General features: G+C 47.5%; 1 protein-coding gene across 1 annotated transcript; it reads right to left on the bottom strand.

Moving 5' to 3' along the window:
* Positions 1–952: 952 nt before the first annotated feature.
* Positions 953–13,916, bottom strand: LOC116751100 (chondroitin sulfate proteoglycan 4-like). The gene is made up of 3 exons (XM_032626561.1): positions 13,838–13,916; positions 2,342–2,391; positions 953–2,005 (listed from the first exon to the last, which is right to left on the bottom strand). Exons 1-3 carry the CDS (start codon positions 13,914–13,916, stop codon positions 1,703–1,705), a joined length of 432 nt encoding a protein of 143 aa, XP_032482452.1. The 3' UTR covers positions 953–1,702.
* Positions 13,917–14,142: the final 226 nt, after the last annotated feature.

The following is a 14,142-nucleotide window of genomic DNA, read 5'->3' as shown; positions in this document are numbered from 1 at the left end:
AGCTGCAATTCTTTGAATTTACTACAGTACCGGACCTGACCCCAATCAACAGAACACTGAGAGAAGGTACTAGTTTGTTTCCACTCGCCACTTGACCCCTGCCACTGAATCTGGCCATACCGAGGTGGATGAGTGATAACATAGCGGGTGTCCACCTCAGGGCCTTCACCATTAACCTCCACCAACAAGTTGCTCTGTGTAATCAGAACCGTGCCACCCTGCCGTACGACCACACTGGTTCTACTGGCCACTGCAAAGTCCCAAGGAACAGCCATGACCCGTAATACCACTGTATTGCTAACCAGCTCTCCATCACTTGCTCTCAGAAGGATCCGGGAGTTCCAATGGCCCCTGTGCACATACAAAATGTTGCCATCTCTTAAATCCCCATATGTGAAACCATTAATGGCTCTCCCAGGGACATTGGTGTTTTCTAAAAACCCAGCATCTGAATTGAAGTTGCAAGAACTGAGAAACTAAGACTCAAGGAATCTGTGTCTGGGTCTGACACATGTATGATATTTGGAGTCAGTCGTTTCTTAGAGTTCTCAAACACGAGAAGCAAGTTTCCTTCGGGGAGCTTAAGATTTGGGGGATCATTTACTGGAACGGCAATAATGTTAAACACATATGAAACATGTCCTTGAAGATATAATGGCACTTCCTTCTTGCTGTTGGAAGAGACCGAAAATGTGAAATAATCCCTAGGTTCTTCTGAACCGTCACAGACATACCAAACTCTTCCTTGCCCCAAATCTAACAGAGTAAAAGCCTTCTCCATTTCCTGTTTGGGGGAAACATCTAATCGAAGGAACCCATGAATAGGCATCTCCTTTATTTAAAATAGTAACTGAGACTGATGGATACCCAAATCCTTCAACTCCACATCCACCTTCATATGCCTTTGTGCCAGTAAGGCTTGCCCACCTTCTTGGACCTTCAAGTTATTCAGAACCAAGAAATAGCTACTGGCTTCTTGAAGAATAGGCTTGCCTACCTCAGGGTCGGCCGTGGAAAGGGGAACTTCTGCCTGAAGCAGCTTTACTGTGGTTGTTACAGAAGGGTTTTTGTTATCACCACTCTTCATTTTACACCCAGCAGATATATCTTTGGAAATAGGGCATCCTTTAATGCTTTCTTTTCTGAGTTGGCTTCCAAGCCTCTTAAGCACTCTTTGAAAGAGATTCCTTGAGCACATTTCCTAGGCACAGAGGCAAGTTCTAACCTTTTAACTTCTTCTCCCTTGTGGCTATCAAGACCTCCCACAAAGAGAGGGCCTTCAGATACAAACGGTTTGCTTTGTAAAGGCAGCAACGTCCTTACTCCCCGTTCATCCACCATCAGGTCCAGATACGTTTCAGTGAATCTGAGTTGAATAACGTGCCTCTGGTTGTCACTAACTAAGCAAAAAGAAGAGAGCGGAGTGTTACTCTTATTCCTTCCTACATGAGCCTTCAATAAACCTTTAACTATTTCCAAAGCAACAAAATCTCCTTCTCTACCTGACTGAAATAAAAGCAAGGCTTGTTGAGTTCCAGTCTGCAAAGCAAATTCAAATAGCCCGTCCCCTTGCACCCTCCATTCTGGGAAGGAGACACAGGACCTGGAGCTAAAGAAATTGATGGCTTCATCGTCCGCTGCAAAAAATTCATCATTGCATCCTAGTGACACCTCATAAACCTTCTTACAACCAGGGTAAGGCCTAAGGGATGTTAAGGATCTGGTTAAACACCACGTCCTCCGTACATCCACGGAAATTGGGGATCTCTCCATCTAGGCACGGGACATCAGGTCCACCGTGGCCTGCTACGTAGATTCCATGCTGACAGTGCAAACTGTGCATCCCGCCGGTGATCTGGCCAGTCATCTCATAGTGTCTGTCAGTAACCAGAGAGATACTATCCTTAAAACAGTACAATTCCACTAAATGCCAAACCAAGTCATCCACACGAAGTCTTTTCTCAGAAAGGAGCCCTTGTTCACCTGTCCCCAAATTAACTCTCACCTGAAAGAGAAAGAATCATAATTAATCAATCTCATCTCTTAGTGTTTTATTGAGAAAACAAGGCCATTCACAAAGAGAGAGAGAGAAACTTGGACATGGAAACTCTTCCCACATTTATGGACTACATATTGAGGTTAAAAAATTTCAGAGTTGGAACAGTTAAGACATGCTGATAAAATTGGAAAAGATCTCAACACTTACATATGGCACCTGATTTTATTCTAGTGAAATAACAGTAATCAAATGGATAGCTATCTTGTTCTCTTTTCTCTCACTGTTTTTCCCTCTAGTAACTAAAGGCTTATACATGTTTAAAGATTTTATTTTTAATTTTACCTGTAAGTTTCCTGATAGAAGTTCTATCATACAGTAGTCATTTTCCCCAGCTGCAAGAAAAAGTAATCCTTGTGGTTTGCTGGTTTGAAACTTTAATTGAAGAGATAACTCAGAGGAAACTTCTATGATGTTGAGCCCCACATAGCTTTCACCATAAAAAGATGCTGGGGAAAAAAAAAGTTAGTAAAGTTATTACACAATGACTATTCCACTTATATTGTCATCTCCCTTCAGAAGAGACCCTGCCAAAGATAGCTGCCTTGCACAAGGCCACAGCTGCTTCCTGGGGTAGCCCACAGATCTGTTGTGGGGAAATAAAGTCTCAGTGTTCTCCTGCTCCAACTCAGGAGACCTCTGATGGGTCAGTCCCCTCTTCAGAACTCTCAAGGTGGGGTGGCCGAGGCTTCCACTGAAACTGAATGGCAAATCTACTTCTCCATCTACCCAATTCTGCTTCCTTCCCTTCCACAGGGGTTAATCCCAAGTCACTGGTGGTGAACCGGTGTCACGGTGGAAGGGAACACATTAGCCAGTGCTGAGATATCAACCTATGAGAAATAGAGGGCAAGTACTTCATTCAAGTCTGAATGAAGCTTTGGAAAAGATAAGGAAAAACTAGGAGAGATTAGTTGACAATTACAAGCCAGGTGTGAAAGCCAAAGGGCTTCCATGGTAGTACATAAAGTCTTTCTCATCTCCTACAGTGGGTGGGCAGGGCAAGTTGAGACTCCCACCCAGGCTACCTCTGACAAGTCTATAGCCTTGTTTGGTAAAGAACGGAAACTTGACAAATGGAATGGGGACATCTGGATTGGTGCATTCAAATATCCTGGGTCCCTAGACCCCTCTGAACCCTCTGAGCCTGAAGAAGAGACGTATCCCCCTGTTAAGGTGATACTCCCCTTGCTTAAAGCGGATGCAGAAACCTCTCCCCACGAGGAACATGTAACCTCTGAAGATACACTGCCATCTCTCTTCCTGACCACTAGGCCAAAAACAAAGCCTAAGTCATGATATAACCTGTGTGGAGACATGCTGGGCTTGATATGGGAGGAAAAGGACGAGACCCTAATGGAGCTGTGGGACCTACCCAGAATGTAGTGCCAGCAGCTGGGGGAAGGCACATGGGACTGAGGGTACCTGATCAAGGGGGCAGGAACATAAAGTTGAAAAAGGGAGAGTTTATACTAGATTTGGGGGCACTCTCGAGGGATGCAGGATATAACATGCTAACACAGACTGCTGGAAATGGTGTGAACTCACTGCTAAGGTGGATCCTGGAAGCATAGAAAGTGCAGTGACCCACTGTAAGTGAGACACACACGACAGAATTGCTCTGACGGATGGATGGTGAAAGTAGAGATTCAGTGGATGGTAGTGGTATGTCCAGGATCGAGCATGAATAGGACCAGAAGGTGCAACGAGATGGTGGCCTGGAGCGCCATGTCATCCCCATTCTTGTGCCAGCACGAATGCATCCTCAGCTCACGCAACTGGCTGCATGGAGAAACCCCTTATTACCAGCTGGTGGAAGGGCAAAACACCTGAGCTCGGTTCGTGGCCGAGTCAGCTTCATCACATGCATGCAAGCTGAAAATGGACTCCAACTGCACTACAGCTCCTCTTAGGGGTGGCCATGAAAAACACGGTTGAGGGAAAATTCTCCAAAACGTAGAACTGTGAGTGGTACACCTAATTGCCCACTTTATATGGAGAGAGAAGAGGCCTGAGGTTAGAATAAATAAAGACGGATAGGTAATAGCAAACAGCCCGGCCAGATGGTCAGGAGTCTGGAATGAGAAAGATTGAAAGAGCAGGGCCGAGGAGGTCTGGGAGAGACGCGTGAGTGTCAGCAGGAAGCGGGAAGATCTTTATATTGCATGTTAATGCCCACCAGGAAACATCCACCACACAACAGACACTAAAACAACCAGGCAGAAAAAATGACTTGGCCAGTTGCCATCAGCCAGCCTCTGTCATCGGCCAGCCCTATGCTGACACAATGGGTGTGTGATGAAGTAGCCAGGGTGGTGAGGGAGGAGTCTGTGCCTGCACCCAGCAGCTTGGGCCCCCTCTGACCAAGGCTTCCCTAGCGATGCTACTGATGAATGCCCAGCGTGCCTCTCACAGAGTCCAACACCAAATCCCCAGGAGGTTACCATCCCTTGAAGAGGGGTGGCAAGGTGATGTCAATGGAACCCTTTCTTCTTGGAATAGCCAGTGATTCATTTCAACAAAAACAGACATATACTCTGGGTATATATTTGCTTTTCTTGCTTGCAGGGCGGCACCAGGCACCACTCTGAGAGCTTCTGGAGTGTTTAATTCACTAACACGGGATGCTGAATAGCATCACGTCAATCCAAGGCACACCCTTTACTCCAAAGGAGGTGTTGTGATGGGCCTAAGACCCTGAGACCCGCTGGTCCTATCACATAGTGCAGCACTGAAGCTGCAGGCCTGAGAGAGTGTGGGAACAGCCTGCTAAAGGTACGGTTGAATCACCAGCTCAGAAGCAATACTCTATCAGGGTGGGGTTCCACCCTCCAGGACATAATCTACACTTTAAGTGAAAGATCTTTACATGGTCTTTAAATTAAAAATCTTTACACACCTCCTGCTACGTCTCCAGAAGTATAAGCTGTGGGTCTGAGAACAAGGGGCAGACCAGGAGTGGCCTTGTCGACCGTCACTCTCAGTGACCCACTTAAGGAATCTATGTTCCCATCCCCATCAACCATAAATCCACGGTTTCAAAGCTCCTGGCTTCCAAAGGGGAATGCTTCTACCAGGGGACACAACAAGATTCTCTCTATATGATAAGTTACAGCTGCTGCCTGGACATTTCAGTCTCCTTATATCAAGGAACTAGCAGGCAGGAAGAGTCATGCCTCATCTGGCAGGTAATTGAGCCTGAGTCATCAGGAGGGGGTAGAACTATTGTTACACAACGGGCTCACAGAAAAATAGGTTGGGTGTCCATGTGGTCCCCTTGGATGCCTCCTGGTACTTCTTTGGCAGTCAGTAAATAAACACAGTCACCCTGTCCTGAGAAGAGTGTGTTGACAAGAGCTCAGACCCCTCGGGGATGAAGGTCTGAGTCACATCATCAGGTGGCCACTGAGACCAGCAGAAATACCAGTTGAGGGTAAAAGGAATCACTGGATAAGGAGGAACGTGAAGATGATCCCTCAGGTACTGTTCCCAGGATTTACATGAAGTGGATCCAGGTGATGCAAGGGGTAGACTGTGGTGGATTCCGTGATGCACCCACTACCCTCCGAGAACAAAGGACTTTCTTTCTACCCTGGCTGCTATGAATGCTGCTGGCAGATAGCCCCAGCATCTTCAGAGCTCCCCACAAATTCAGCTGTTTGCATTGAGACTACATTGCAGGTTGACTCCTCTTCCTAAACCAGTTCCCTTCTCTTCTATTCTCTTCCTTTCCTCAAATCTTGCTCCCAGGAACATTCCCTAATAAAGTTCCTGCATGTTCATCTCCATGTTTGATAATGCTTCCTGAGGATCCCAACCTGCAATGTCTGCTTCTCAGTTTTGTTCCTACAACACTGTGCATTCCTTTGTCCTGGCGTTCACCAAGGTGTATTAAAATTACTTGTTTATTCATCTAGCTCCTGCACTAGTCCATAAGTTTCCTATGATCAGGGACCATATCTATTTTACCTTCCTCTCTCCAATACCTAGAACAGTGCCTGGCACACAGGTGGTATAATGGATTTTGTTGGTGTCCCATTTAGATCCCTTTTAACAGGTTGGGGCATGCATCCTCCAGCTGATTAACTGTGTTATCCAGAAATTTCAGTGAAATTATACCCTCTGTCCCGGGGTACAACCTCCAGCCAATGACTGAAAGAGGTGTATGTAGAAAAGTATGTAGAAAACTGTGTTGCTGTTCATACTTAGAGCTTTCTCTGGGATCAGGCTGAGATGAGACCACATCCTTGCTTGGTTTCTTTTCCCGCCCTATCCCACTTCCCTCACTTCCTTACAGTTCTCTCCTGGTAGCACTCACTCAGTTTTTCACTCACACAAGAATCCCTCCCTAAGCCTCTCTCTCTAGGGAATCCAGTTTAAGCTAGGTAGGTGGCGAGCAAGCATTTACTGAACCAAACTGAACTAACCTAGTGAACCCTCATTTTATAGTTGAGTAAACTCAGGCCTAAAGAAGCTTATGGACTTAGTAAAGTCAGCAGTTAATTAGAAACAGAGCTAAGACAAAAACTAAGCATTCCCAATCACCAAGCCAGTGTTTACCAAGATACGAGGTTGATACAGAGATGAACATGATCTCTTACAGACTTTCTCAGATATGTATAAGCTCCCATTCTCTCGTTAAAAACAGCCATTAATAATTAAATTCAATAAAACTAGAATGTAGGGACATGGTCATACAGTTTAAAGGAGCAGCTACAAACCCACTAGCTATCCTAGTTTATCCTCCTGGCCTTCCCATTACTGAATCCCCCCACTCCAATTTCTAACAGACTGAAAGGGTGTATTGTTAAGTTTTCAAAACCAGGAAATGTTTTCTAAATCATAAAATCTACTGCTGAGAATGACTAAGTAACCTTAATAAACAACATCCCTATATTTTCCCACATTTCACCTCTGGCACGAAATCAATTCCAGTCAGCTGGTGGCTAGAAATTTCCATTGCCTCAGGGGAAAAACAGGGAAGCAGGGTTAAAACTTCTGGTGTGACAGCCTGAAGCCAGTTCGGGTCCTCACAAACCTCCAAACTGAGCCTAATTTTTGTGACCCCTAGTAAATGCCTCCAAATCACAATAAAGGGCAACAGAAGCACATGTAAAACTGGTTCCTAGAAAAAGAAAGGCGATCTCGACCTGCAGTGAAGGAAAAGGTGTGTTTGGCCATTTTATGGGAAGGTAGCAAATCAAGCTGAACAAAAATCAGAGCAACTTCCTGGTTTTGTGTGCTTAGATAAAAGGTGAAAGGTTTGAATAGAAACCAGAGTTTGGCAGTGAGGTGGGTAAGATACTTTGCATGAAAGTTAAGAACTATTTCTCTGTAATTTCTTCCAGGTTGGTAATTATATGATTCATTCTATCTGTCTTAGAATTGGCTCCCATTCCTTCCTCCAAACTACATGTTTCTGGTTTTTTGTTTGATTTTGGTTTTGTGTTTAAGTTTTTTTGGCACCTACTATGTGCCAGGTACTATCACGGGTTGGATTGGAGAATTAATAAGACAAAGGGGCTTGCAATCTATCCAAGGAGAGAGCTGCTCAGAAAGAAGAGGGTATCCGAGCGATAGTAGAAAGTTGGTAGAACAGAAGCTTGATGTGGGTCCAGTGGCGGTATGAGAGAAGGAGCGATCTAACTATTAAGCGTCTCTCCCTGGCAGATTTCAGTGTCCCATGCCATGTGCATATTCTGTCCACATATACTGCTTGTTTCGTCCTGGGGATTCAATGGTGACTGAGAAAGACTGTAAGTAAAGCAATTACAGTTGCCTGATTATTAACTGGGAAATGCAGACCACAACAGAAGCACTGGGCCTTGTCAAAGAGGGTGGAGGGAGGAAAGGCACTTCAGGCAAGGCACTGGCTGCTAGGAAGAGCTGGTGAGGGCTGGGGCAGGGGAAGAGGAGAGAAAAAAAGGAGGGAGAGAGAGAAGAGAGGTGACTGCAAGGAACCAAAAGCCCAGTCTGGCTGAGCACAGTATAAGGAGGGGGCAGCCAGGGTAGAAGCTGCAGAGGCAAGAGGGCTCAGGGGCAAACACCATTGCATCCATCTGAGGCCTTCCTTGAACTTTCAGCTCCCGGTGAGTGTGTACAGTCTCACACACACACACACACGCATGCCCGCCTGCAAACACACACACCCAGTGCCTGGTTACTCCTTTCAAGGCTCTTATTATAATCTGATCACCTTCTTAATTTGTTTTCTGGGTTATCATTCAGCCCCAATACCACACCACCCCAAACAGAATATAAGACTCCGAGGTCCGGAGCCTTTGCTGGTCTCGACCACTGCCCAGCTGGCAGTGCACACAGCAGTGCTCGGCACATTAGGCACTCCGTAAATGATGGCTTTGGAAGCCAAGCTAAAGAGTTCAGACTCTTTCGAAAGAGGGCCGTAAAGGGATCAAACAAGGAAATGAGATGGTCAGCTTGCAATTTAGAAGCTGACTCTGGCTGAAAGACAGAGAATGGCCTCAAGGGGATGGTGGGTGTGGGGAAGCAAACAGGGGGGAGGTGGGTGGGTTCAAGAGATATTTAAAAAGTGGGACTGTCACAAGAGGGAAGAAGAGGCCAAGGGGGCAATCCAGATTAATTTGCAGATTTCTGGCTGGGTAGCCACTTATTAAGAGGCGGACTCTGGGAGGGGAGCTTTCATTTTGCGTTGTTTTGCTGTGTATACATAACAAGAAATTCTCAATGAACGTTTGGGGAGCAAATGGCTGACGGACCACCTGGATCCCCATGGGCAGGGGCCCACTTACGGGGGTGGGGGGCAGCTTACAAACCGTACTAAGAAGGCTGAACCTTACTCTGCAGACAGTAAGGAAGCATTATGGTGTTAGCTGGGAAAAGACATATCGGTTCTGTGTTTTAGAAAGATCAGTCTGGTGACCATGTGAGGGCAAAACATGAGTAGGGTGGAAACTAATTAGGAGAGTATTTCAAAGAAAGATTTCAGAACTGTTTGCTTTCACTGAAAATTAGAATTGCTTTTTCATAATACAGTATTTTTGGTAATTTTATTTCGTGCCTTTTTATGTACTGATTTTCTTCCAAATGTGTTCTACAGATGATATAGCATAAGTGTAGAAGCTTATTTTTTTTAATTAAAATAAAAAGCAACAAAAACAAAACTTCTCTGCTAGAGTACTTGCATTATACAAACTCCTAAGATGACATCCTAAGAGGAGAGCTAACGTTATAAAACAGCTCTTACTCATGCTGTATCGTTTGAGTGGAATAACTTCACTTGGAAAGGAAAGCCACATTTCGCCCCACAAATCTCTTCTTAAGAGTTTCGACAGTGTTTTACTATGGTATTGACGGCATGTGCTTTGTCAAACTGAAGTTGAATATTTATTCAAGAGATAACTAACTTTATCAGAGCACTCCAAGAAGAAAACTTACAACTTTGAAACAAATTGGCACAAACATCTAACATGCCCTGGAGACCCGACTTCCTCTATTCACTGAAAGCAAATCCCAACAGGGAAAGTTCTAAGAGTCTCTCCCACGAGGGTTAGGTCCACTAAAATTTAAGTTGGGAAAGAAAATCAATGAGCGAATAGATATTTGCTCCACAGCTGCAGGATGGGCAGTTGACTGGAAGGGTGGGAGGGGTCCCTGGCATCACATCTCTATGCTAAATGTGTTGCTGACACAGTTGGGAGGGTGTGGGAGAAGCCGGTAGTAGGCCCAGGGCCACCGTGACAATGGAAATCTTAGGTTTCCAGGTGGAGCCTGAGCAATCCACAGCCCTGGAGTCCTTGCTAATGTAGAACAGGATTCACCGGCCTCTCATTTTCCATTCATCCCCCAAACATCAGTCTCCATGCCAGCTGCTCAGGTTGCAAAGAGAAAACCAGCACTTGCCCTGCCCATACCCCCTCTCAATGGGGCAGTCTCTAGGCCTGCTGCAAATGGTCAGGCAGACTGCGTCCCGCACAACTCCAGGGGGAGCTACTCCTGCAGATGCTGTAGATTGCTGTAGCACCTCCTGGAATGAAGCAGTGAGGCTGTCCTGGTCCCCAGCCACCCCTGGCTGAGCTGACGACTCCCTCCTTAGTGACCGCAGAGCCTGTGTCCTATCATAAATGTTCCACATGTGACATTTATACATTTTTATGTTTGCTACCCCTCTGTCTGGGAGTTTTCCAGGCCCGGCCACAGGCTTTGGAGTGAGTGCTGGAGCCAGGCTCACTGTGCACAGGAACAAAACCTTCCCTAAAGCTCCCAGCTCCTCATTCCTCTCTGATGGCACTGCCATCTTCTGACCATCAGAACTAAATGGCCCTTTATATGATCTCTTTTACTAGGACAGACACTCCCTCTATAAGCTTCCCATCGCTGCTATAACACATTGCCACTAATTTAATGGCTTAAAATGACACACATTTATTGTCTTACATTTCTGGAGCTCACTGAGCTAAAATCAAGGTGTCTGCAGGGCTGCATTCCTTCTGGAAGCTCTAGGGGAGAATCTGTTTCCTTGTCTTTTCCAGCTTCTAGAGACGGCCACATGGCTTGGCTTAGGGCCCCAGCCAGTGATCACATCACTCCGATCTCTGCTTCCATCACATCATCTCTTTTGACCCTCCTGCCTCCCTCTTATAGCACTCGTATGATTGCATTTAGGGCCCAATCAGATAATCCAGGATAATCTCCCCACCTCAAAATCCTTAATTTGATCACATCTGCAAAGTCCCTTTCACCATGTAAAGCAACATGTTCCATGTTCTAAGAACTAGGATGTGAACTTCTTTGGGTGGACACTATTCTGCCTACCACAATTCCCAGGGGTGCTCTATCACTCAGTCACTCGTATTTATTGAGCACCTATCATTGTTAGGTACTGGACTCAGTATACAGAATACAGAGGTAAATAAAGCAGTAGCATTAGAAAGGACCCCAGAAGCAGAAGGCATGAGTTTTGTTTGTGCTTTGTATGGCCTCTAGAGTTCTATTTTTACATTAAAGTTTTTAAATTGAAATAAAAGACATTTTAACTAAAAACCTGGACTTTTTGACTTCCCTGGAAAAATCAGCCACTTCAGCCATCCTGGGACCTATTTATTCCCACAGCACAACAACTGTGAAGGGTGTGGAGGCTCCAGCTCCCAGATCCCTCACTCCACGTCACCTCCTGCCACACCACCGTCGCTTGGCTCACCGTGGCTCTCGGGCCACCGGAAGCCTTTGGGTTTGGGCGCCACAGCTTCAGGCAGAAATGACAAAGTGGCGTGCCAAGGTAGTCACTGCAGAGCCAGAAGGAAATGTAATTACAACTTCATGGGTTATTTTAGTCTAAAACATAAGAACTGAGGCTTTATTCATCTCTGCTTTACAGACTGATTGGCATCGCGCCACAGGTGGCATGTGAGACTGGCAGTGTGTCTTGTCTGCTGGGTACACAAGTCTCCCTAGGGGAGTAGCGCGAGTTCTACAAGGTGGAAGGATGGACAGTGGTGCCCTCACTCCCTCTCTCTTTCTCCATTCAGTGACACACCACATGCGGGTTTGCCTGCTTAACTGGGTCTACAATTATATTATCTCACTGTAATTAAACAAACCCTCACAAAAAGGATCAATTGATTAAAACAATTCCTACAAACAAGCCATACATTAAAGATATATACAAATAACGCAAGGACCAGTAAATGCAAAGGAACTGGTGGTGGTGGCCCTTCTCCTCTTTCTGTACAAGCTCATTAGCCCTGTTACAAGGTCAAAGCAATAATACACTAACGAGATCTGATAAGAAGGTAGTCAAAAAATGAGAAATCATTGAACTATTGACAACATGGGTCTAGAGCTAAGAGTATATTATACCTTGAGAAAATCGTTAGTGACAGTAGTACTGAGACTTGATTTACAAATAGAGATATACTGGGGGTGCGAGCTACAGATATTCTTACTGAGACAATCTGCTTACCAGACAAAGGTGACTTCCTGCTGTGGTGAGACTCCCTGAGGACACATCACCCTGTGTCCTGTAAGGACTGAAAGCAGCATTCACCTGAGTCTTTGACAGTTAGAGTCTTCAAAGCAACGGCTTGAATCACCCAAGGAGGTGAGGAAGAAACCTAAATTTAGATTACACAACTGGCTATTCAAGAAAAGTGCCCCAAAGCAGCTTTTGGTAAGACCTCGGTATCTGATATTTGTCATGCTATTAGCGCCAAGGGTGAAGAACAGTATATATGTTAAATTATATATGCTATGTGATTCGTTATTCAATAACTCTCCTCTAACCACATTCTGTACCCCTCAATGCATACCTAACCTGCTGCTCTTTGCCTCATGCCCAAGTTAACTGCACAGATGAAGAGGAAAGGAGAGTAATGAGTAGGAAAGGAGGGAAATGAGCATTTATCAAGTAGTTCCCTAGCAGGTCTTACACATATTTTATTCAAGTCTCTCTGAAGAAGTGATTATCATCCCAGTTTTACAAATGCAACATCAAGACCAACAGAAGTAAAGTAATTTCTCCAAAGTCACTCTGAGAATGCATGGTGGCACCCAGATTAAAGCCCAAGTCCACCTAACTCCAAAGCCATGGGCTTTCCATCACTCTACACTGACCACTTGGATCCCTGGCTCAGGCCCCATCGTCATCCAGTCTGTCCCCCAATGCCACTCACTGCCCTCTCAGATCTCCCCGGCCTGCAACCGGCAGCTTCCCTCTCAAAGCCACCGTCACAGCGTCCCCACGCGTGGGCCCTAGTACCCGATCCACCCTGCACACCAGGCCAGGAAGGGGCCGGGGAGGGGGCAGAGGAAGAACCAGGAAGAAAGGAGGAAGATAAAGAGGGAGGAGCTCGGAAGGGCTCCCAAACATCAGGATTGGCGCAGAGCTGCTGCTGGAGCCGGAAGGAGGGCCGCGCAAGGGTGAGAGCGAGGCGTCCTCCACGCACCACCGGAATGTTACTCCAAAGCTCCTCGTGAAATCGCCTAAAGTGAAGTAAATAAGCGTCCAGAATTGAATCCGAATGCCACAAAGATTTACAAGGCCTTTGATTGAGAGTCTGTTCTCTGGTCTCGAAAAGTCTTTTGTTAAACTGAAGTAAATCTCAGAGAGCGGGGGCAGGGGGGTACGTCCAAGTGTCGAGCTCAGTTATGTAAAAAGTCTCAATAACTATGCTTTTATTAGTCATCTTTGACCTCTGAAAAGCGCCATGGAAATGTAAAGCACTTCCAGCGAAGCAGGTCCAGAAAATATAAGCGTACGCGTGGAGGGATCTAGGGAACAACAGGCCAGCCACCCAAGAATTTCGGCGAGGAGTTTAAGGCCCCCGTGACAGTCACGTGCAGCCGAGAAAGGGCCCGAGTAGGAGCTGAAAAGGATGAGAAGGGAGGACAGCCGGAAGCCTTCCTTCTGCCAGTCCGAGGGACACCAAGAGTCGGCCCTGAAACCCCCAATCCGCGGCGAAGGCCGTGCCGAGGTCGGCGCAGGGCCCGCCTCCGAGGCTCGCGAACTGGTCGGGACCCGAGGGGCCGGGCCTCGCGGGGCGGGAGTCGCAAGTTTTTCGCGGAGGAGCCAGAGGCACTGCTCAGAGCCGAGCGGACCCCGACCCCGGCTGCCCGAAGGCCCTGCCTGAGAGTCCAAGTCGCGGTCGCCGCAGGGCTCACCCGGCCGCGGCGTCTCCCGAGGCCCCCGGAGTACAGGGGAATCCACGCCCCCCGAGCCGCCCGCCCTCGCCCCCCCTCTTCTAGCGGGCTCCGCGCGTGGCCGGCCGGGGAAGGGACGGGGAGGGGAGGTTGGGGGGCACGTACCTCCGAGCGCCCCGCGCTCCCCGCAGAGCCCCAGGCAGGCGGCGAGCAGGACGTGGCGGCGGGCCCGGAGCCACCCCATCCCGCCGCAGCGGCCCCAGGCTCGCTCCTGGGCGGCAGCCGAGCTACCTGCGCCGGCCCCTCCCCGTCCGCGGCCGGGACCCGGAGCCGACCCAGGGGGCGCCGCCCCCAACCAACGCGGGGGGCTGGGCCGGGGCGGGGAGAGCCGCTTGCAACCCGCAGCTGTTGCGCCCCATCACGCTCTGCCCGGCTCCGGGGTCCGCAGCGCGGCCGAGGAGGGCCCGCTC

This window comes from Phocoena sinus, chromosome 3 (assembly GCF_008692025.1).
Source record: "Phocoena sinus isolate mPhoSin1 chromosome 3, mPhoSin1.pri, whole genome shotgun sequence".
NCBI lineage: Eukaryota > Metazoa > Chordata > Mammalia > Artiodactyla > Phocoenidae > Phocoena > Phocoena sinus.
Note: the sequence above shows the minus strand (reverse complement) of the source record. Positions and strands in the feature narration are given on the sequence as shown.